Source organism: Notothenia rossii, assembly GCF_949606895.1.
Source record: "Notothenia rossii genome assembly, chromosome: 8".
Classification (NCBI taxonomy): Eukaryota; Metazoa; Chordata; class Actinopteri; order Perciformes; family Nototheniidae; genus Notothenia; species Notothenia rossii.
In genome coordinates, this window is record NC_136906.1 from 17,198,889 (window position 1) to 17,223,490 (window position 24,602).

Consider the following 24,602-nt stretch of genomic DNA (forward strand, 5'->3'; position numbering starts at 1 on the left):
CAGGCCACTAAACAGACAACGTTAATAATACTAAAATACCAAACATTCATAAGTCATGCTTGGCAATTTTAAAAACCTTAAAGAAAACGGTCTTTTGAGGCTCACCAGTTCAACCCCGTCTCTGGTATGATGATTCTTCAACAGATGCTGGGTCACCCCGGGCTCAATGCAAATCATTCTGGAGAAGTTCTGAAGACGGTTCTTGAACTTATGATAAGCAGCATGGACCCATGGAAGAGATGTCACTGTATCCGTATTATTGAGCTGCAAACGCAGCTCATTGACGCAACAGTTCAGGGCACCACACAGGAGCTGGAAAAGAGTATGACGTGCATGAGGATTAACATGCACTAACACCACACAGATCTAGATTAATCAATGGCTGCAAGTCAAAACAACCTCCAAATCTTCCTGACATGTCACGTTCATTGTCATGGAGATGAAATCCTGAAGGTAGCGTTGGAAAAACTCTGTCTGCATCTCTCGGTCTGCTTTCTCAATGTATCGCCCCAGTGGTGTCTTCCAAAAGAACTCATCGAAATCTTGTTGGGTTTGGCCTAACAGACATACACATTTGTTTACACAACATCAACATCATGGTGATAACATAGCACTAATGTAGAGTAGCTGATAACAGGCCATTACCTTCACGTTGAAGGGCATGAACCCAGAGTTCCTCCAGGTAGTCCTTGATCCTCCAGCTGAAGGGCATGCTGCAGCTCATGTTCCTGTCTTGGGCAATGTAGTTCTGCACCAGGATTGTTTTTGTCTCAGAGCTGTCAAAAGAGAAAAACAACAAAAACTTGAAATATGTTAACAGTTTGTTAAATCTTATGACCTTTATTCATCATAACCATAACTCACTTGGGGTCCAGTGTTAGGTGTGGGATTTCCAGCAGCTTATCATTGCCAAAGATATCTAACCAAAGCCTCTTGACAAATCCACCACACTTTTCATTGAGTAGGATGTTCATGTTTTGATCGCGGTCAATGACTGAAACCAGTTGAGCCAAGAGGGGAATGACCACAGCCTGAACACGCTTCCATAAGGTGTGCCTGTCACAACAGACAAAATGTTAACAGTGCAGTTCATAAAAAAATATGATTGTTGAGGCAAACAGAACATGTGTATTCTGTGGCACTAACCTGAAAGTGCCTCCCTCTTGCAATGCGTCAATGTTTGAGGCCTCCTTAATAACCCAGTTGCTTTTAATGGATAAACCATCATGAGTCGCCAGCAATGAGTGAAGATGCTTCTTTACAGTTTGCAAAAATTCCCCTGAGAATAGAAAGATAAGATCATGAACACTGCAACTGCTGTAAAATAACAACACCAGTGAAAGAAAAGTGTTGCTAGTACCTTTTACTTCGTCGTTGTCACTGAGGAGTGTCAGCAGGATCTCAACTCTCCGAGTACTGCGGCCACCTTCCACCTGGTCCCTGAGCATGCCGACTGCACTCTGCACGCAGCTCCGCACCAGCGCTGTCGTGTCCACAGCGTTTTCCCAGCCCTGCAGCAGGGAACATAGTGGTTAAAAGCTGGTAGCACAAGCAACCCAAAATAACATGACATATAATCTGTTTCAGACAACTGACTGAAAGCACATCTGTCCAACATTAAGAATCGGTTTTATTACCAAGTAGGTTACCAAGGGAATTTGCTTTCGTATATGTAAACCTAGATGGTAATAAAACTGATTCTGATTAAACTGTAAGTGTAGATTTTTTTTAATTAATGGCAAATTAAAGAAAAACATATTTTAAAAAGGTCCCATGTCATGGCCATTTCTACTGATCATAATTCCATTGTTGAGGTCTACTAGAATAGATTTATATTGTGCAATATTTCAAACTCACATTGGTTTCTCATACAGCATCTCTGTATAGTATGTGTATTCACTCTGTCCTACACGGCTTGTTGGAGCTCCTGCCCGCCCCTCCCTGTGAGCCCACTATGTTCTGATGAGTCCACCACCGTTACAGTGGAACATCAGTGATTATGTGTTACAATGGCGTTAGCAACCAGAAAATGACAAAAGTAATGACAAACAGATGAGAATGCTGCGTTGGGTCTGGCTGCCGTGTTGGCGGGACGTTGCACGGACCTAGCGTTGAGCTGGGTTCATTTCCTGAGACAGCAAGACATCGCGAATGGACGCGGGAAGGGGTGCTGAGGGGGCTGCAGCAACCCCCATCTGCGAGGCTCCACTGGCACCCGCACCCCAGTGCATCACAGTTTCATCGCTGAGAGTGTGTGTGTGTGTGTGTGAGAGGAGCTCCACGGATTGGTCCATTTGGACCAATAGGTCCATTTGGGTATGGTCACGTCACTGTACCCAGGAAGAAAAAGAGAAATCTCCAACGAGGCGTTCTGGGGCAGCATAGACCGGTATTTCCGGTGTTAGAGTTTTACTCGCTACAGGGTGTACTTTGAGGGGTTGTGACTTTGCAGACCGTTTACATGCAGAAAAACCTTCATAACAAACAAGGGGACGGGTAATAACCGGAAAAGCATGACATGGGACCTTTGAGTGTGTGTTTTTCCCACAACAACACATGTATGTTGTATCCGTCTGTACTCACATTTCCTTCTGCATTTTCCTCTGCATTTTCCTCTGCATTTTCCTCTGCTTCCTCATGCTCATTCTCAGTATACAAGTCATCCACTTCCATGGCTATAGAAAAAAAAGTTTGTAACTTAATGCCACCAAGATTATACATAGAGGAAATAATAATTTGCTATCGATTAATTATGAATCGTTACCTTCAGGCTGGCTCATCTTTGTTTCAAACATTTGGCTGATTGTCATGTTTTGCAAGGCTTTGATGTCTGACACAATGTCCTTTGACCGTCTGAGGTCATCAATGTGAACTGATCTCCAGGGGCCTGTAAATATTAACATGTGTCGGATTATTCTTCAACCATTCGATAAAAAAATAAAATAAAAATCACAACTCTTATTAACTTTACCTCCATGAAAGCCGATGTAGGAAGTCCCTCCTTCCATTCTTGGCAGTCTGGTGATAAAGTAGACAAACACCCTGCTTCCGTTGCTCTCGTGAGTTATCTTGTTGATTTCATTCATGGATGAATATCTAAAAGAAAACAGCAAAACTAAATATGGCGAATCCCAAAATGGACATATAACCAACAAAGAGGAAATGTTTGACCTACTTTGCAGATGCAATGAGATGGGCACTGCGAGAGGCTTCGTCGAAATCACTCTGAATGAGGAGGATCTTGTTGGGGGGTCCAGTGTTACTGCTTCCATTATCAGCTGTGAGGAAGTTCCTACAAGAAAACAGGGAATTGAAGTTGACTGACAACATACTGAAAGATCAGAAGTGTATGTTCTTGGTAATAATAATTCAATGCTTTTCTGAACATACATTATACCCCTTACAAATACTGTAACAAAGGATATATTTAATGGACATTTAAAAAAAGACAGTTCACCCCAAGAACAAAATTCATTTGCCTATAGTGTTTTTATCAATATAGATTGTTTTGTTGCACGTTGCTGAAGCTTGGATAAAATGGCCACATATTATGAACCTGTTAGTCAAGATATTGATTAACAGTCATGTTGGAACAGTTCCATTTCGGAAAAAAAAATGTTTCTCCTTTGAATAGTTTTTTTACAACTTACTATACCATTATTAAGAAGAACATTTACTTTCTGCATAATTGTGTTGACTCTATGAGAATACCAACACGTTTCAGGTTATTTCAGTTTAACAGAGCCACATATTTTAGAAAATCTAAACTAATACATTTCTCAAAATATCAACAAACCTAATTTTCTTCAGGAACGAGTACTCCGTGTCAAACTGCTGGAGTGACAGAAGCTCAACACTATTCAACACTTGTTCTAGTGTATCAAGGTCAGAAGCTGTCAGAAGTCTGGAGAATGTCGTCACCTGTGGTTTGAAATGAGAAGTATCAAGGCCTTATAAATGCTTGCGAGCATGTATTTGAAACCACTATAACAACATAACAACTTTTAGGTTACCTCTGTGAAGAAGGAGTGGCAATGGACTTCCTGCATTGTGTGTGCAAGAATGAAGTCGGCTAAGCAGCTGTTATTCTGCTCTTCGAAGTAAACTCTGGCCAGATTTTCACTCTCCACTTTGGGAAGGCCTGTGCAGTCCAACCGCACAACTGAGTCTGGTGTGGCACATCTGAGCAGTATGAGTTTTGCCTCATCCAGTACTCTCCTCTCAGGATCTGAGATGTCCAAACTGTCCTTCTGCGTTTCTACAACTTGTAGTACCACTGAAGCACATGTGTCTGAGTGGTAGCCGATAAAGACGTCTGGCGGTTGGTACTTGTAAGCCTGAGCTACTGTTGCGTGTTGATTGCTGAGAGAGACAAAGAGTTTCAACCATCCCTCCAGTTCTTCCGCAATCTTCGTCTGCTCGGTTTTAAGGACAGTGTGGATGTCCATGTAATGTTTCTCCAGCCTGTTGATGAGAGGTATTGGAAACTGTTTGTAGACAACCTCTCTTTCCTCAATGACAATCAGCCGGAAGTTCCTGTGCACCCGGCATTTGACACGGTGAGTTCCCAGTCCAAGATCCACATATTTCTGTCCTCCCAACCAAACATAGTATTGGTTGAGGGCATCGTACAGGCTTTCATAGAGGTTTTGCAAGTTTAGGAGAACAACCGTTTGACCTGTCTCCATGCAGACCTTTACTCTGTTGATGTTGCGGCAGATTTGGGTGTACTCTTGGTCTTTTGGGAAACTGGATCCAAAGATTATTTCTGGCTGACCATTTTCTGAAAAGAAGGTTTGCTGCAAGATTTGTAGCGCTGCATAGTTTTTTGTCAGTACCAGCAGGTAACGACATTCTTCTTGTCCAACCGACTGAATGTTTTCCTTCACAAACTCAATGGCACTGATGTTATCCAGGTCCTGTGGAAAATTCATTGTTTTGGTAAAGACGGAAACTGCGTCAACATCATCCTTTCCACTGAAATTTCTCAACACTGCCTTTATGGTTTCTTCTGGAGTGGGATTCCTTTGAGAAGCTTTGGCCACTGCAAAAATCATCTTAATCAAGCTGTAATAGTCACGTAGACCAAAAAAGCCTTTGCCTTTTTTGCAGATGTTCAAGTAGGCTCTTGCAAAGGGCTGGAATAAATCCCTGACTTTATCCAAAACCATTGCATCAGATTTGCATATGCCTTTAGCACTCTCAATGAGTTCCCTCTCATCAGGGTCACCACGGGAGACAAAAATGCCTCTGTTCATCTTTGCAGGGTCTAAAGCCCAGTTTGAGATGCCAATGAATCCAACCTTTTTGTGTGGTAGTGGCTCATCATCAATGCATCCCTCTTCTAGCAGTGGATGGAGGGTTTTCAGTGGCATTTTTGGAGAGTCCTCAGCCAGACCAATCTCATCAAGAACCACGACTGAAATGTACTCAGCCAGGTTCTTCCCTTCCTGGAAGCGTCCGCATTGTTTGAATGTATTAATGATGCCTTCTGGTGTTGAATGAGGGCTACACTGGAAGGAGACCAAATGGATTTGTTTAAACCCTTTGTAGAGATCTGAATGAGCAGCTTGGCCCTGCATTGCATCAGCCACAAGAGTTTTAGACAGAGATTTTGAACTGCCAGGTTTCCCAACTAGGAAGAGAGGGATTTTTAGCTCAATGCAGATGACCATCATGAAGACATTCTCTTTCAGTGCGCTGTTTCTCGCAATGGTATCCCCCATTGGAACACCGCTCAAAAGCAAATCCTGCATTAGTGTGATTTCCTGCATTACTTTTTCTGGGCTGTATGGTGGTTGTAGGCTTTTGCTGATTTTCTGTCTGTATTTTTCCTTTTTCTCTAAGCAGGCATGGTAGCACACTCCAATGGCCATGACTAGAGACCAGAGAACAGGGTCTCTGACCTCCTCCTGCTGTCTGTGATGCCTTTCATTCTTCTCAGCTTTCTGTTTACTCTCAAAATCTTTTAGCTCTGCAAACAACTTGATGTGGTTGTCGTGGAACCAAACAAAAGACTGCATGCAGCGTTCAACATCTCTCAGGCTGACAAAGCTGCATTCATCCTTTTTTGTCCGCATGTACTTCTGTGAAGCTGAGAGGGCATCAGTGATGCACTTGATGTAAGTTTGAGGAATGGCCTTTTTTTCAACCACTCTTTGCACAATCTGCTGGATGTATATTTTCTCTGTTTGATCGTTTAACTGTCCAAAGTCCCACACCAGAGGAATCATGCTTGGTGGTAATGCTTGAACTCTGTAGACTAACTGTCGGAGGGGAATGGACCCAAGCTTTTCATCTGACTCTTCAGCCCGAACTCTGTACCCAAGGCCGGCAGATTCTAACCTCTGAATCATCTCATCCGTGTGCTTTCGGTAAGGGTTGCATGCTGCAATGATCTGCAATCCACAGTCGGATGTCAAACTTTCCCCCTTGACTGTCTTGTCACAGAGGACCTCCTTAATACTGCTAATGGCATCGGTTGTGTTGGCTTCATCAAAAAAGAGAACAGATTCAAAACCATAGTCTCCCTTGTTGATCGAAGCAAGGTCTTGAGCTTCTCTGATCTTGGTGTAAATCATCTCAGAAGTTGTGCCCCCATGCACCTTGACCAGTTTCATGTTCTCAGTGGCCACTCCACTCCTTCGCAACTCACAAAGGAATTTAATGAGCCTTGTCTTACCACAACCTGTCTCTCCCATGATAATGACAGGGATGCCACACCTGAAGCGCATATGGATTGCTAACATCTTCAGTATGTTGTCAGTGGTAAGCTCATAGGTTTCATCAGGGTCAAGGGGCCACTGGATACCAAGAACATTGCAGAGTCGCTCTATTTTCTCTCCTCTTGGAAGGACATCGAAGTCCATGTTGAAAGGGACTCTCTGTAGTTTGAGGCCTTCATACAATGCCTGTGTCATGACATTCTTTTTTATCACCCTTCCAGAAGTGGGATCGATGGCATCAACAGAGTTCGGTCCATTGGGCTCAAGATGGAAGCCAATAAAGGTCATGGACACATGGTCATCATTAAAGAAGATGTATGGATGTGGTTCTGTTTCCCATCTCTTTCTGATCAGAAAAGGAGCCAAGTCTTCGTCTCTGACACCAGTCATGTCCATCTGCATCCTGCCAGGACTCTGGTCAGAGATGCTTAGTGATGGAGTGGCAAAGTCTTTTGCCATCAGAATCATGAAGTCCACCACAAAGGTTTTGAAACCAGTCAATCCAGTGTCTCCTGTTAACTCAGGGTCACAAAAAACGGATGACTCACAGTCTTTCAGCTGAAGATTGAGGAACCATGCAAAATTTCTCAGCTCTGCCCAGGATGGATCCATCATTCCACAGAACATGAGAAGCATCTGAAGGCATTCAACCTGTGACCCTTCAACATCCTGGTATTTGAACAAATCGAGATCATCGTGGTTATGAAACCGTGTGAGATACTGGTATGGCCGCTGAAAGGCTGCACTTCTGTATTCTTCTTTATCCATTAGTGGTTCTTCATTGGTCTCAAAAGAAGGATCATCTTGCTTCTTGACCTCCAACATTAGCACTTCTTTGGGTGGTCGGCAGAAAATATTTGGAAACAAACGTGTGAATGTGCTGTTCAAAGTTTCGGCCTATGCAGAAAAAGAGAAAATAAAAACACAACGGTTTAAGAATCAGATGTCGAATGATTAGCATAATTCCCAAAAAGTTAAAAGTCTTACCTGCCGTGAAACATTTCTAGTTGACATGTCAGTCGGCTCTAACATCTCAATGAGATACAGCTGCTTGTCACTGCACTTCCACGTCTTTCCCTCAGAGTCCATCAAATAGCGCAGGATCAACAATTTGAAAAGAAACTCATGGAGACCTTTCTGCACCTTTTGAATCACATAAAACATAGCCCAATTAACCTTATATGTAAGCTTTCGAGTTACTAAATATTTATTAGGCAATATTAAACCAAGATAAGCATTAAGATTCATATTTACCGATGATGTGACGTCAAAATGGAACATCGTGAGTTCTTCACCTTTGGGGGTGTTCAACAAAGATTGAAGGATGACATTCTCGTCAACATTTGGTTCAATCAGGCGAATGCATTTCATCCTTGATGGCTTTTTGGAGTGTTTCAGTTTTTCATACAGCCTCTTGATGTAGAGAGATTTACCTGCATTTAAAAAGAACGTTTTTATTATGGGTATTAATACTCTTAAGAGTTTACTTAAGTTCACCATCATCATTTTGAAACAGCTGAGTACTGTAAACATGTACTAACCAACACCAGCTCTTTTGGACGACACAACACCGACGCGCAGGCGGTCCTTGAACACAGCTGCAGCGCTGCATCGATCTGCTGGAACAACGTAGTGTTTGTGGAGGTATCTCTCGATCCCGTCCAATGGCTCCTGGGGAACCATGTGCAATCTGTACTGGCTGAAAGCTGAAGGAAGATAGGCATTTTCTCTTTCAGAGCTGCAGATGAGGACAAGTCTATAGTCTTTTCGGCTCTGCATTTTCCTTCTCTGAAAGAAGTTCTCAACTTTAGAGCTCACATCATAAGTGAGCAGATCTCCGTACAGCAGAGTGTATATCTTCTGTCCCCTGTACCCTTGGCTGAGACAGCGTCTGAGGAATAGCTCCACCTGTTCGTACGATGTTGAGGAGTTGCACAGAAGGACTTCATCATAGGTGGGAAGTGACTCTGCTTCACTACTCATGTAAATGGAGATGCAAGATGTCAACACCTCACCGTGCGGGCAAACAATGAGGTTTGGATTTCCGGCGGCCAGGCCTTTGGGTAGCTGCCTCAGAATTAAATGTCTGGTGTCATCATCAGAAATGTCTTCATCACTCTCATCTTCTTCACTATCTTCTTCTTTGTTGGCTAGTAATTCCAACAGTCTTCCAAGACTTTGTATATCAAGAATGTGCGGAAGATACGTTTTCATGTCTTTCATATAAGCATTCCATATCTGATAAAATGTTTGCACACCATTTGCTTGGACCACAAGACTGAGAGAATCCATCTCATTGGCAAAGTCTGTGTCTCCCAGCTCACTTGTTGGCACGATAACAAAAGTCTGATACTCAATTTCTTCATTTTGCTCTTGTGGTTTGGTGAGGATCTCATACTGGAGTTTATGCCAGACCTGCCTCAAGTCTGAAGCTGTGCAATTTGGCTTGACAAATGAGAGCATCATGAGAACTTGGTCCTCAATTTTGGCCACATTTTGCTGAGTCAACTGGCTGCAGAGGTAGACAATCTGTTCGGCTGTGTAGTAGTTCAGGTAGTAATGCTCGGACCTCTGTTTGTCCACAAAGTTCATCCAATAATCTAGGCATTTCTCAATTCTCCTGCAAAATTCAGGAAGCTGCTCTACTATGCTGCCCTCCACAATGACAACACTGAGAACACTGCCCAGGTTGAAGTCCATCATAATGCTGGGTTCCTTACTGCTCAAACTGCAGTTGATCTGTGCTTCCCAGTGCCTGAAAAGAGGATTCCCAGCAGTGTAGAGGGCAATGAATGCCTCAGCTAGTCTTTGAACACTAGCAAAAACCTGAAAAATAAATACAAACCTATCGTCAGATTACACATTGAATCATCTTTTGTATGTACTTGGTAGTCAGGAGACACACTGTATATGGTATATTCAATATTTAAAGAAATGTGTTAAACTTTGAAAGATAGAAAAAACTGAATAATTGTTTTTTATTATTATTATTATGAACCCATATAGAACAATTGGTTTTATGGTAAACTGAAATGACCTAGCGGATGAGAGAACAATTTCAATATACCTCTGCAAAGTGATCAACTTCATTCTGCCCTTGATCCCCTTTGCCAGACATGAGCATAAGTTTGTTCTGCAGCTCTCGAAGGTCCTCAAGAGAATACCAGCGCATCCTCTGACCCTCATCATTCTCCTCTGGAATCTGCAGCTTCAGGGCGGAGTCAAGACTCAACTGGAACGAAAAACAGAAATATAATCTCATACATAATTCTGTAGGAACTTTCTCAGAGACAACCTCTGTACTTCATGTATGTAAGGTTGCTATCATCTTGGATTTTGTTATTTACCTTTTTTACATTTTGTGCACTGATGAGGTAGATACCCTTGCTGTTGATGGCTGATGCTAAGGAAAGAGATGACAGCTCCACCGATCCATGACTGTCCTTCACAGTCTTCAGCCATTCCAAATGCCGTGCACTGTCCCTCTAAAAAACAAGATAAGATTGGCAATGTGCTGATTAATATTCCGTTTCTATTACAAATACTTGGGGTTAATCTAATTAGCCTAACTGTATGATAAAAACATTCACACAAGTGTTTGTAGTTAATTTACTGTTTGCAATCGCTATTATTATTTTATGTCAGAGGATTGTCTCCTTCAACAAATGTGTAACTAAGTAAATTGTCCGTAACAACAGAGAAACAATGTCAACACGGGTTATTTTTAACACAAGTACGTTTTAAGCTTTAATATTTCAGAAGAAGTATTGGCTTTCTCACCAGTTTATCTGGTAGTTTGCTGTCATTCTTCAAAGCTTTCCAGAGCTTCTCGAGCACCTCTTTGAAGATGTTGAAACCAGCATCTTGTTTGAGCTCATAAAGCATTGAAGAATATCCTTGGACAGCATCATGGAAGCAGGCGACACGATCCACATCCATGTCATTCTCTCCCGCGGAGATGGAAGCCAGGTCAACGAACACCTTCAACTCATTGATATCTGAAAGCAAATAATAATTGTTTTAGCTAATTTGCCTGAATCAGCAATAAAAGCCTTTTTAATACAGCATATTGTAACTGTTCTTACCTTCAAGTGAATCTTTAACCCAGTTTACAAAGTGTCCTCGGAGTCCCAGCTCCTGCAGGCACAGTCTGCGAGCCTCAGTGATGTCCACCAGCACTATCTTTGCCTGGATCAAGTGATTGTCAATCCGATTCAGCGGCTCGTTCTGGAAGTCTGCCTGGCTCTGAAGGGAGAAGAATGTGAAAAGAAAATATTAAAAAAAAATAGATATAGCAGTATTGATTTTCACATAATGTGGAATCTTTGTTGGGTGCAATATACTTAGTTCATAGCCACTTACAACTTCAGTGAGTGTCTCCAGAACCCTGAAGTCCCCCTGGAGACAAAGCGCCTCTTTGACCTTCATGATGATTTGAGCCGAGGCCACAGCTAGATGAAGTTCGTGATACTGCTCGATCTGTTGAACCCTGCTGTGGATCCACTGTGTGTCAGTGGATTTATCAATTCTGCACATGATCTCCAGGTCCTTTGCAAGCTCTTCGTACCTGCCCTTGTAATCATGGAAAAGCTGGTTTACCTCCTCGAGCGTTATACTGCTATTCTTCAGACGAGTGTAGATGCCTTTGTATTCACCATAGCAAGGCTCGAAAATGTCATCGTGTATCATTTCTGGTGTTGCATTAATGTCCGCTATTTGAAGTGCACCAGGGTCGGCATCTGGCATTTCTTCTGCAACCATGCGTTTGGCTTGATTCTCCCAACACACTTTGAATATATGACTGTCTCTGAAGGTGAACAGGATCTCGGCCATGTTTTTGATTTCTTCACCCAGTTTAAAGTAGGTGACAACACCCGCATCAGGTGGGGGCAGCCGATCAAATGGATGAACCTCCATAAAACTGTTCAGCTGCATCGATTCCACGTTCACATGCTTTCTCTCTTCCATGTCCTCAAGATCAACTGTCATGGAAATGAAATAAGCATACGTTAGCTCTGCTGCAACTATGATAAGGAAACCAAACAGAAGGATTTTCCACCATACCTGTCATATGTTCCCCAAGTTTGTGGCTCATTGTTAAGACAATGTCCACAAGCTCCTTCTCATGGTACACATTGTTCAATTCATCCTCTCTGCATTGTAACAGCCTCTTCATTTTGCCATTATCCCTGTATTGTTCATTCTCAGAGAGGCATTCTGTCAAATATCAATTCAAACACACACATCTCAAGGTTACTATTATGCTTGATAAATGAAATGAAATAGCATTTTTTGGGGGGTTATTTATTTTGTAATAGATGTGATGTGAAGCAGAGTGTTTTACCAATCTTCAGCAGATCTAAGAAGGCGGCTTTTCTGTCCAAAATGATTTTCAGCAGGCTGGTCTTTATGGTTCCACGGACCAGTTGATTGTTGACGGCTGTGAATGATGATATTGCAATGGCGATTTGGTCCCTGGCATCTTGAGAGAGCTCATTGATCAGCTTCTCATCTGCGCCTGCAATGAGAGAAATGACATGGTAGTTTTTTGTCTAAAACCACATAAATATTCTAATGCTTATCTTTTGCCATGAGATCATTAAGTGACTCTACTTCTGTTAGCTGGCTTTTTTTACAAGTATATTAAACCTCATAACTGTACAGATTATTTCTATTTGGTGTGTGCATGTTTAAATTGGTTTATATATTCAAGCGGAGATACCATGTAGTTTGAAATAGTCTTTGGCGGCAGTCCAGGAGAGTAGGTGCTGAAGGACCAATTGTTCATCATCCTGATAATTTCCTTGACGGTCCTTTGGCCAGGATTTCTCGATAATGGCTGATATGAGTTTCCCGAACTTCCAGTTCACCTTGAATTTCTCCAACAGCTTCCCCTCAGACTTAGTCTACATTATGAGGAAAAACATTACTGTGAATCTTTTATATCCGGCCAGGACTGTAATAAAACAGGGAACCAATATCATAGGTTATAGATTTTAAGAAGTTTTCAAACCTGGCATAAAGATGTAACAGCCTCAAGAGCACACCTCTCGACACTAGCAGCAACGAGTGGATAGGATTTACTGAGTTCCTCTATCTTTGTGCAGTAAAACTCAATTTGATCCACAGCAGATTCCTAAAAGCAGATGCATGGAGAATATATTAAATGTTTGTTGTTAACCGAAAATGAACAGTGATGTGTAAAAGAAGTATCACTTACCTGTTTGTATTTGCCCTCAAAATCCATTGTGAATGTCTCTCTCCATACTTTTGTGCAATCTTTATCCTTGAATTGGATGGACATGATGTTGTTCCACATCTGTTAAACACAATCAAACAGAAGAAAACATGTCAAACTTTCTCTACTGATGATCGGTTGTGAGCATCAATCTGTACATTTTGTGTTTCATTAAAAAGATAAAACAAAACTGCTCACTTCAGTCTCTGCTGTGGCTTCAACTCTGGTGTACATGTATGAAATTGCCCTGTTTAGCAAACCCTGTCTGTAGGATTGACTGATCCAGTTTCTCATGATGGACATCGCCCGAGAGATCAGTTCTTTAGCGTAATGCTGCTCGTTCTCTCCTTTCTGAGTCTCCTACATAAGAAGCAATATTACAGAATTTGAGATAAAAAAAAGGATGAATTCTCTACGAAATGCCAATAGTTTTAAATGATTCACTTCATATACTGTACCTGTGGCTTGTTACTGTGAACAAAGTCTGACACGGATGCAACCAGATTCATGCAAGCTACAGTTATATCCGGGTAGTTCTGGGTATAAGATGCCGGCTTGACTCCCTTGCAGAGCTTTTCCAACAGTTTCACTGATGTGTCAAGGCACTCTTGCCTATATGCCTCAGTTAAAAGGCTTGAATAAAAACAAACAATCGAAAGTTAGTTAACATATTACCATCCGTATACACATTTGATTTCAAGTTCTGCACAGTAAAATTGTCATAAAAGGATACAAAAAGAACAAATCCCAAGTCTTAAAATGTGAACTATTGGTACGATAACAATTAAACCAACAAATAGAAACAAGTTGTCTGTCTCTGACTTTAGAGTTAACAATTGACCTCATCTGCCTGCCTTTAGACTGCGGGAGGAACCTGGAAAAAATATTGCTAAGACTGGAAGAACACTCCAGCGTCTTTCTTTTCATGCATTTGACACATTTCTTGTTTTACACTTTTAATTGCAAACCAACTGAATATGAAACGGAAAATTACCTGTACTTTTCTTCAACAAGCTTTCCTTGGATATGTGAGAGAATATGAGATACTGTCTGAAAAGCAGAAATTCAAAAATATTAATTAATTTGCTAAAACCCTGAAATGTATATTATTTTTACTAGATATTCCACTTCACCTCGTAGTTACCGCTCGTAATATCCTGAGGAGCCTTGTTAGTGAAAACATGGAGCATGTCCAAAAGCTCGATGTCAATGAGGTTACACTCCATCAGATCATCCAATGGGATCAGGAACATGCAGGATCGCACAAAAAGTGCATCCACTTCCATCAAGTGACTGTTGTTTTTCATCAGATTCACTAGAGACCTAAAAAAACATAGACAATCAAATAAATGTATGTACAGTAATATATATTCTGAACAAAAGTACTGACAGATATGAATCTTACTTCCTGTCTTCACTGTTCATGTATGCTGCTGAGGTACCAATTTCAAGGCCTTGCAAACCTGCCCAGGCTACACCATACTTTGAGTTTCCAGAAGTTGGTACTTCAAAGGGCTTCGTGTCGCCTTTGAGAAGGTGGAAGAGCGGCAGGACCAGAATCCATCGAGGCATTCTCGCTGTTTTCACAGTTTTTATCAGATACACCAACATATCTGTCAGACTAGAACAAAGAAAATAGTATGAGCATCTGAATAGAAAAACATCTTTAGCTGCTCTTAAATGTGTAGATCGCTACCTACTTTTTGTTGAGAATAGCGACATCCTGAGAAAACTCTTCCCAGTAACTGAGGAACTCTTCTTTGCCCCGTTTGGGTAAACGGAGCATATTGCAGAGCTGATTGAGTTCACCATTGTCCAATTTGAATTGATGCTGTCTCCATACACAGAGCATGATCACAGCTGCTCTCATGGGATCCTGAGTGTAGAGCATCTCCTCACCTCCATCCTTCCTCAGAGGAATAACCTTTGTCAGCATGAATTCTTTCAGCATCCTTCTCACCTAGGAAATAAGAGGTAAGGAGTAAGATGGTTTAGCCATACCTGAGGGCATGCAGTATCTTTACACTATGATTATGAACTTACCTCCTCTTCCCCATAGTTTAAGGAGTGCCACTTCTTTTGCCTTCCTTCAAATACAAAAGGCTCTCCATAAACTTGACAGAACTGATTCAGCTGGATCAAAAAACTTCTCAAATTGGTATCACTCCAGCTCCTGAGAAGATCAAATATGGACTCCAGCATGATGTTCCCTGCGATCCCTCTGCCTTGAATCAGATTCTTCCTTTGGTCAGGCCAGATTGTTTCTTTTATTTTATCCGTCAATTTACTGAGCACGTTCTTCGATGGCTCGGCACAAATGATGTCATCATATTGATGCCAGTCCCCTTTATGAAAAGAAATACAGCATAAATGTTATGTGTGTCAAGTAAATATATCATAATATGATAATCAAATCCCATTTTCATGCAGCAACTATGATTAAAAATAGACCAAGTGAAGGTTACATTTACCGTCGTCAGTGACAAGGCCGGGTTTCACAAACAAACACCTGTTGGTAGTTTGGTGAGTAGAATCCAGTTTGTATATGTACTCATACTCGTATTTGCTCTTTTTGTTGTTATAGACAACATATTTGTACGGAATTGGCTCAAATACAGCTTCAGCTTTGATTGTAGTCAGACTGCCCTCAACCAGAAAACCATGTTCTCCAAAATCCCTGTGAAAGAAGACAAGAAAGTAAAATGTACTGTATGTGGTGTTAAGAGTGGGATGTGAAAATAAGAGCGGGCTAGTATGTCCATGAACAACATCAAATTCCACAGCCATGATTCCCTCTGCCATTGAGTGGGGCAGTTTCATTCTAGATCTAGTTTGTATACAACATATACAAACCAAGCTGCATATGTATGTGTAGTCTGTGCGCATGCAAGGATTGGGTGGGGAAAATGTATTTTCTTTTAATTAGCAAATAAATTCTAAAGAAACTAAAGACTTGATTTTAAAGTAAAAACTGGATTTAGGAAAAATATTTTAGGGATTTATTATTGTTTCCCATACATTAGGCCACCATCTGAGCTTAATTGACGATGCACCCAAGAATAAGCGTAAGCATAATACCTGGTCACAGACAGCTCAACTGTATTTTCGTCCCACGTTCCAATGGTTTGCCCAGCCCTGATGAAGATATGATCTTTATCAGGATCAAATTTGAAATCCTTTGAGAGAACTGCATGAAAGTAAATTGTGAGTCTTTCCCATGCAGCAATGTTCTTGTTCCTGGTCAGCCTGAGAAGCAGAAACAAATAAAAAGAGATTGTGTGACACACACATAAAACTGATCCAAAGCAAATGTGTGCCATTGTTGAAGAGAGTTTATTCACCTTTTGGGAGGCGGTTCAGCATGAGTGCTGGGCTCCTTGCTGTCCTGTTTACTTCCCTTGTTGGGGGTTTGTTCTGCCGTTGAGTCCTTCTCGCTGCCAGACTGCTGAGCCCCCAGGGTCTCCTCCGTGTCGACACTGGAGCCTGTGGGGTCAGCCTGGAAAAAGTAGCATTAAACACGCATGTTAAATATACAACTTGAACCAAATAAAAAAAACGAATAAACATTCTGCACCAAAAAACGTATTTTATTCAATAACATTTCCTTTTCATACATTTTAGTCTGCATTACCTTTGAAGGTGTTTGAGGCCCAAACACCATTGGATTCTGTTTCTGCTCCTGCTGACTCTTTCCTTTCTGTTTAATTTGTCCTTTCTGCTTCTCATGTTTCTCTACGTTGGCATTCTGGTCCATTGCAGGTGGTTTATTGGCGTCCAAGTCTTTCTTTTTCTTTGAGCCTTTCTTTTCAGTCTTTTCATCTTGTAGGTTTGTTGCCTTGTTCCCTTTGCCTGAACCTGCCTGAGAAGTTACTGTCTTGCTCTCACTCTTGCTGTCTTCTGAGATGGGAGTCGGAGTGTCAGCTGGTGCTGTGTTGGGAGCCTGATCCTGAGCTGATTTCAGTGCATTGCTCTCTCCCTCAACAGTGATACCTGGAGCGTCCCCAGAATGTATCGGAGTTCTTGCCTCTAATGCTAAAGCCTCCTTTTCACTCTGAACCTCTTGTTTGTCTTCAGACGGGCCCGCAGGAATGTCAGCTGCTACTGAACCAGGCTGGCTCTCTAGTGAGGAGGGCCCATCTTGGAGGGACTCTGGTGTCTCATCCATTGCATTTTCTGAGCTTTCACTGTCAGAAGAGTCTGGCCCGCCCCGAGTCTTCTTTCCTTGGCTGTCTCCCAGTGAGACATGAGACATGTCTTGGTCTGATGACAAGGGGCCTTCTTTCTTCTTTTTGTTCCTCTTCCTCTTTTTTTTCTATGAAGACCGGACAGTGGAAAATCAGTTTTACAAAACCATCCTTTACTGCTAATGTAAAACTATGCGAGTCAAACACCTTTTTGTTTTAATGGCAGACATTTCAGATTTCTTAAGATCTAAACTACTTCTGACCGCTCTTCTAAATGATGTACAACATAATCACACACAATAACAGCACAATTAGCACAATGGTGAAACAGACCTTGATATAACTCTCCATTTATAGCAAATAAAAAACAGGAAGGTGTCATTCTGACTAAACTCTAGCACAAAGACTTGTAGATAACCATTTGCAGACTTCAATTGCAAAAGGGTAGGTTACACGTTACATTAACATGTGATTGTGACTCATGAAGTCACTGTAGACCAACAAAAAAGACAGTTACACACACCTTTTTCTTTGGGTTGCTGATGGTCTCATCATTTGGTCGTTTGGGGGATCTATTGGACTCTTTGTTGTCCACATTTTCTGAAACTGATTTCTCTGATGCACCTTCTGAGTCTGCTACCAAGGGTTTGGGCTGATCTGTTGTATCTGGAATAAAGATATGGGTTGACAAATCAGACTAGATCCGAACAAATGTATAAACCAGTGTGACAATTAGAAGGAATTATAACTACAAAGCGCAGTCTGCTTAGAGGGTTATCAATGGCAGAGCATTGCCTAAGTCTTATTTGCATTCCAGCCAAATTACTTTAATTGTTTTTCTTCTGTTTTCATTAAAAGTTACAAAAAAAAAACACAAAAGCCTGATCATTATGTCACATGCTGTTAGTCTAATCTTAATTTGTCCAGCTGTCTGAAAATGTGTGAGCAGATAATGAAGAGACGCTGCCATCTTGAGGTAAGAGAATAACACTAACACTTGACAAACATATGTTATGAATGTAATGTCCAGCACTAACTGTTTGACATTCAAAAGTGCCATACAAATGATGTAAAATGGGTTCATGTCACGACAATATGAAAACATTTTGAAAGGTTGAGCCCACTTCTTAATCAGCTTTCACCCTTCTTAATTTCTTTACAAACAAGTTGTTTTATTTACCATTTAGGGATAGAGTGAAATTTATTTATGTTCAAAACAAAGATTGTGGTAATATTATGCCATTTAGACTACCAGCTTAAATTAAAAAAAGCTCTATGGCACACTGTTAAACAATACATGATTGGTAAGTTTAAATCATATTATGGATGTTTTATAAACAAATAAAACATTATAACCACGTAACATTATATTGTGTGGACCTCATCATTCAATTTATCTATGTAACTAACTCATGTTACATGTCTTACTTACCCTGAGTGTTTGCAGGTTGAACAGATAGCTTATAGCCACACTCACTGCAAAACTTGGCTTTCTTCTCCGAAATAGTACGGAGACAACCTGGGCACTTCATCTTGAGAAGTCAGTGTTCACTGCAAAAGAAAGTAACAAGTTTAACTGCTTTAATTGTACATGCAGGTCACACCCTGTTGCAGAATCCTTTCACTTTCATTTCTGACACTCGAGGCCTCATGAAACAGCGCTCAGTTGGCAAAACAACCGCCAACAGCAGAGCTGTTGCACTCACGGGCACGGACTTTGAGCAGACTTGCCCCACATACTGACCGATAAGCGTTTCGTTTGATTTGAGGCTGAACGGTAAATAACCCCTAAGCAGCAGAGTGGCAGTGAACCCTTGCATGCCACCTATGGGCACGCCCACCTTTAGTCCCGCTAACTAACATCGAATAATAAAATCACGCTGACAAAGAGAAGGAAACAGCGAGGTCTTACTGCGCTCTAAAATATACGCCGATGCTTTAGAATAATAACACATCAAAACAAGTGGAAAATACTCTAAAGTAGACAAATAAATAAACGTTCCTTTTCATGAAATACTTATCACATGCTGCTGAACCAAATTACTTTTTCTGAGGGTGCAAAGGCCAGTACAATAGACAAGGTGGGCAGTGCATTTAATAAGGCAGGATGCCGTCTTATGCCGACAGTATGCACTCAGCCTGCTACTTGTCTGTTATCAGCTACAGTTGAAAAAACGAAAGACTTATAAAACAATGCTTTAAAAAAAAACTACTTTATCATCAGCCTTGTTCATACCAACCCAATTTTGCACTTTGCTCCTGTTGTTATACATATTTTGTCTGTTCAGGTCAGGATTTAGCACATGTACTGTTCCTAAGATTGAGTGGCATGCTAAGAAATCAACATCAGGGCCTTTGAAATAAGGGGCAGACTCACTTTCCATATTTGAATATATTTAAATCGTGTGACTCAACTTTCTCTTTCACTGTGAAAATATGGGTTGATTTATCTAATGAAAATGCTTGAAATAATCACTTCAACAAATGGTTAATGTCGCAATATAGATATGCATGAACTAGGTCCAAATCGAAGAAAATCATATGGAGATAGGGTTGACAGTGTGAGTGTACACTAGGTTTGTGTTTTCATTTGTACTCCAAACTACATAATTATTAAAGAAAAATATTGTACTATCTGGATGGGGTGAGAGAGTTATCATATTTCAATATATACTCTATACTATAGATATATATCCTTCATTATTGATTGATATATATATTCACTGTTTTGCATATTTAGTTTTACTGCTGCTGATATGTATAAAGTAAAGGTTTTGTATTTGTATTGTGTTTTATTAACCTCTAATTCATGTGCTATGTCTTATCTATGCTGCTGTGACGAAAGCATTTCCATAATTGGGATAAATAAAGTATATAATTATCTCATTTTATCTTTACAATCTAAAATGTGGAACAATGTTCTTCAAACTTCACTTGAGTGATGCCTCTTGTTCACGAAAAGATCTTTGGCTCCAAAGTTCTGCCAATCACATGTTTGCTTCGTAAATCCTGCGTTGCGTCACTTCCTGTTTCGAAGACAGCTTCAAAACGGATAATGCTAACTATATAAACACACAGCACGCACATCTTCTACCATTATCATTGTTTAATCACGACACGTGTATCAACTGCAGCAACAGTTATTTGTCACAATAAAGAAGTGTCCTTACTACATTTTGGCTTAGCTTAGCTTACCCACTTGTTATTTAACAGCCTGTCTAATTAGCTGCGTGACAGTTTCGTTAGCCAACACTAGCCGGGTCTGTTTGTTTATCTGACTTAAATAACAGAAAAGCAATAGCATTTGCAGGTTAAAGGACAGTGTAATCTGAAATGACACCACATTTGATTACATCCTTAGTTAGAAATGTCCAGTGACAGCGAGGTCTGATAGCTACTCTAGCTAATAGGACAATACGTTTATTTCTTGTTTGTCATCAAATGAAATATGTCGTCTTGACATGTAGTTTTCTATAAAGCAGTAACAACCGTGTTAGCAGTCCTACCTGAGCTGGATGCGTCGTCTTTCTTTTGTTTTTGAAAGGAAACCCTCAGGATTCATATCTGCTGTAGAGATGCACCGACAGAGAGTCCCAGGTCTACTGTTGTTTCATTTCCGCATGTGCTATAAAGTTTCGTTTTCTTGTAAATGGGCGTCAGCTAATAATGTTTCTGAATTACTCATATCAGTATTTTTAATTATGGGAAGGAAGCCAGAGCAAATGTGCATGCACAGGTGTACAGGGTTACTTATAAGGACTCTGACACAATTCAATAATTATAATGTTGATACCTAAGCAAGTACGCCTTTGATACTTTTTGATACTTTTTAACACAAGAACAGACTAACTATCTGATTATTGCACAATCAAATATGTAATTAAGCGATCCTATTATGAATGGACAATGGAAAGCATGGTTGGCTGATATGGAGTCATGAGCCATCAAGTGATTTAGTTACATATTTGTTTGGGAGATTGTGTGATTTTTTTAAGAAGATAAAAAGGTTTCTTAAGACACTATGGTTCATATATTATCGAGTCTGTATGTGCTCTCATTAGAAAACCTTTGGTGACATGTTTTTGACGTCCAGTCATGTATACTTTTTGATGCATTTAAAATGATACATTTTGAGTTTTGCCTACCTTTCTCCTAAACTAGGATTGTTCCCAGGATACTGTTACCCAACCATGCATGCATTTTTGTCTTAAACTCTGTTCAGTGCATTCACTATATGGTCACAAAGCATTAAGGCTCATATAGAAAGGCTGCATGTGGCTGTCTTTTACTTTGAATTTGATTTTGAGCAGGGACACCACAGCAGTTCAAATCACAGATAACTCAGGTTTTAGGCTACTAGAAACTCCTCCATGATGTGTTAAAGTGTGCGTATTAATTGAGCCGACTTCCACGGCATAATATGTCCTCAAAGTAGTGTAGTGGCAAACTTTATATGTAGTGCAAACTTTATATGATGTGCAAACGTTATATGTTACCTAATATGGTAAAACCAAATGCAGTAGTTCCATGATGATGTATTTCAGTTCATGTCCTTTGTTCAACTTATGATTAACCTTAAGAATGTCTGGGGGTGAAGCACAATGTCTTGAACAAGTTCATGTGTTTGTTCCCTGTTCCACAATGAGTTCCTGATTTACTCAGTTATATCCATGGTGCCACGGAGGTGTGTGGCGTAGTGGATAGAGCCTTGGTATGGGGATCAGATGTTCACAGGTTCAAACCCCACTGCAGTCAGCATGTCGTTGTGTCCCTGGGCCAGACACTTCACCCCAAATTGCTCCTGTGGGAATTGTCCACTGTATTGAGTAAGTCGCTTTGGATAAAGGTGTCTAACAAGTGACATGTCATGTAATGTAAATATATCTGTCCTTGACCCACAATGAGTTCCTGCTTTCCTCACTTCCATCTGTCTTTAACAAGTTCCTGTCTTTAACCAGTTCCTGGTTTACTATATTAGCAATGTACCGTTTCTGTTCCTCTGGAAAGCAGGCGTTGCTTATCTCTCCATCCAGCCCTGCCACACAGTGTCACAGTGACAGGTGACGAAGTGTTGTTGAACTGTCAAGATCCTATAAGACCTACACACACTTGCCACTGTGCACTCTTCCAGAATACTCTGTACTCTGTGAGACCTGTACCTTTGAAGCTTCGAATAAAGAACCAGAAAGACAACTCTGTTTGTTTCACCAGTTTATTGATTGATCATTCTAATTGTATATCTCCACAGTATTGACTAGGTCTAAGATTTCCGTAACAGTAGCTGCACATGGACCTGGTGAGATACTACTTTATAATGACAGTATATGCCCTCAGCAAAGCAAAGTCAGTGTTGTTACATTGTCAATTTAAAACTTGATTTAGGCTGAAAGCACTTAACCAAGACAAAAAACTGGTCTTTAACTGCGTTTGTAGTTCTTGCATTATGCTCTTGCTGTGAGTAGGCTAATAAGAAACAAATATACAAAGAAAATAATATATTGTGGGCAGTGTTGTTTTACATAAAAAATCCATTCTGGCATGTCCCAGTAAATTCTCCTAAATGGATTCATGTATAACCTGCAGTTGTGCTGTGTTACATTAACTCTTAAGACCATGTGATGCATCTGATATGACCTTTAATCCAGTTATGTGCTTTGCTTCTCTTCAGCTCTCACATGACACCCACTTTTCCACTGAGGGAGGTTGTGTGTTGCATGCTTTAGAACAGGGGTGTCCAACATACGGCCCGCGGGATGACATTGCAAAGTGTAAAAATGACAGATTACATTTTGTATGTATTCATTTTTCTACACTAACTTAACTTTTTTCCTTAATAGTACCCACTTTAGTTTATATGGTGGTGTCAGTTAAGGTGGTCAGGAATACTACACAAATGGGAAAATGAATGTAAAATAATTCAATTTGTAAAAGACAGTTCATTAAATGTGAACATTTTCTGAATGTAGGCTACTTGTACTTTTTTGCACCAAAACAAAGGGAACAATTTGAAGATGTCATTATTTATAGGTTATTATGCTATGGTTTTACTAGTACGACCCACTTGAGATACAATTTGGCTGTATGTGGCCCCTGAACTAAAATGAGTTTGACACCCCTGCTTTAGAAACTTTGAAGGCTCAACTTTTACCATTTAGGATGCTATACTCTTAAACTGTCAGCAGGGGGCAGACTAATCTGAAAGTCTGGGTGAGATGCAAAAGAGCAGATATATATGAAAGTTTTAGTTTTTTCGGAAACTAGTCCTCTCCTCTTCACCAAAGGATTTAATACGTGGACGATGATGGCTGAAATAATGAAAATGAGTCACCTAACTAATCTTGCTGAAACACCTATCTTGAATGTTCCAGGTTCCTTTTGTGCGGGCGTGTTACCATGGTTACTTAGACTGCACTCCCAGGTCAGGAGATTGTGACAAAGGTGTTGAAACCTGTCTTCACTTTGCAACTTGTTCAAAAAAGCGTCCCTATACACAAAAATTTTTTTTTTTTTACTGAAATACATGCACGCACAAGTCAAGTTAAAATAAAATCAACCCAGTGGACACTCTTGAAAAGCTGTATAAGGATATTGTCCAATGGAGTTTAAAATAATCATGTTTATTGGCCACTCAGCTGAATCAAGATAAAACATTGAATGCCATGTAGCTGAACTTTGTTGTCTCTTTGAAACCTTGAGATATGTTTGCTTATTTGACAATCATTTTGGGTGCCAGCAGAAAACTATTATCAAGTTGTGAGGTTGGTGCACATTTGTTGAAGCTAACATTAATCTTAAAGTTGCTTTTGTTGCCCCTGTCTTCTGTTTAATCAACAGTAATTAGTCTGGATAGAAAAACTAAAAGACACACAAAATATTGTTGATGTAAAATTTTGTGATACTTTGGCACATTTTGTATCCAGTTAGTGTGAAAGATGTATGTGTGTTGTCTAATTAGAGAGTTTTTTTTAATATATAGAGGTTCAAAGAGTTGGTCCCTGAGAAATAAATAAGAAAAGTATTTGCACTGTCTTTTATTGTTGAAACGTGTAAGTGCTCACTGAGCTTTACCTGCACACTGTGCAGTAAATCACACCTTCATCATCATCATGAGAATCCATCTGCTCCCCCCTGCAGGAGATACAGTCAATGAAAACACATACCTCCATTGCAACATACATATATATGAAATTGAAAAATCGTTAACAGTTAACATAGTTATCTCTCAATAGTTGTCTTTGACCATTTCCTTCCCTTGGTTAGTTGATTTATTGAACATGTTAATAAACAAAACAAAACGAACAAAAGAAAAAATGACTTAGTTCAAGTTCGCGTTGGTTTAACTTGCTTCTAATAACTTTAACATGTTTGCAGAAAACCTCAGTGCAGCAGTATTATAAGGAATAACAAACAGTATACATATGCTGTATAGATACAATGACAGTGCTATACCTGTAT

The 24,602-nt window shown here is 40.3% G+C and overlaps 1 protein-coding gene across 3 annotated transcripts in view; it reads right to left on the reverse strand.

The window, feature by feature from the left end:
- Nucleotides 1-20,763, reverse strand: part of LOC307015427 (E3 ubiquitin-protein ligase rnf213-alpha-like) — a 32,340-nt gene extending 11,577 nt beyond the window's left edge. For 2 of the 3 annotated variants that reach the window (XM_079644024.1, XM_079644022.1), the window contains exons 1-39: nt 20,654-20,763; nt 18,580-18,698; nt 17,671-17,813; nt 16,595-17,275; nt 16,305-16,459; nt 16,042-16,209; nt 15,435-15,640; nt 15,007-15,308; nt 14,664-14,923; nt 14,369-14,584; nt 14,097-14,286; nt 13,958-14,013; nt 13,422-13,596; nt 13,162-13,323; nt 12,946-13,044; nt 12,739-12,861; nt 12,448-12,631; nt 12,070-12,243; nt 11,790-11,942; nt 11,088-11,707; nt 10,811-10,970; nt 10,506-10,723; nt 10,073-10,210; nt 9,793-9,957; nt 8,267-9,551; nt 7,980-8,158; nt 7,713-7,868; nt 4,014-7,622; nt 3,797-3,921; nt 3,176-3,292; nt 2,972-3,096; nt 2,765-2,887; nt 2,584-2,675; nt 1,361-1,511; nt 1,147-1,279; nt 865-1,056; nt 646-776; nt 400-557; nt 106-312 (exon numbers count right to left, since the gene is read on the reverse strand). In XM_079644024.1, the coding sequence (XP_079500150.1) occupies nt 106-312; nt 400-557; nt 646-776; nt 865-1,056; nt 1,147-1,279; nt 1,361-1,511; nt 2,584-2,675; nt 2,765-2,887; nt 2,972-3,096; nt 3,176-3,292; nt 3,797-3,921; nt 4,014-7,622; nt 7,713-7,868; nt 7,980-8,158; nt 8,267-9,551; nt 9,793-9,957; nt 10,073-10,210; nt 10,506-10,723; nt 10,811-10,970; nt 11,088-11,707; nt 11,790-11,942; nt 12,070-12,243; nt 12,448-12,631; nt 12,739-12,861; nt 12,946-13,044; nt 13,162-13,323; nt 13,422-13,596; nt 13,958-14,013; nt 14,097-14,286; nt 14,369-14,584; nt 14,664-14,923; nt 15,007-15,308; nt 15,435-15,640; nt 16,042-16,209; nt 16,305-16,459; nt 16,595-17,275; nt 17,671-17,813; nt 18,580-18,679 (11,631 nt within the window). In that variant the 5' untranslated portion in view covers nt 18,680-18,698; nt 20,654-20,763. Of the gene's footprint in view, nt 1-105; nt 313-399; nt 558-645; nt 777-864; nt 1,057-1,146; nt 1,280-1,360; nt 1,512-2,583; nt 2,676-2,764; nt 2,888-2,971; nt 3,097-3,175; nt 3,293-3,796; nt 3,922-4,013; nt 7,623-7,712; nt 7,869-7,979; nt 8,159-8,266; nt 9,552-9,792; nt 9,958-10,072; nt 10,211-10,505; nt 10,724-10,810; nt 10,971-11,087; nt 11,708-11,789; nt 11,943-12,069; nt 12,244-12,447; nt 12,632-12,738; nt 12,862-12,945; nt 13,045-13,161; nt 13,324-13,421; nt 13,597-13,957; nt 14,014-14,096; nt 14,287-14,368; nt 14,585-14,663; nt 14,924-15,006; nt 15,309-15,434; nt 15,641-16,041; nt 16,210-16,304; nt 16,460-16,594; nt 17,276-17,670; nt 17,814-18,579; nt 18,699-18,891; nt 19,001-20,653 lie in introns of those variants that run through there. The other variant, XM_079644023.1, reaches the window with a different exon arrangement.
- Nucleotides 20,764-24,602: the final 3,839 nt, after the last annotated feature.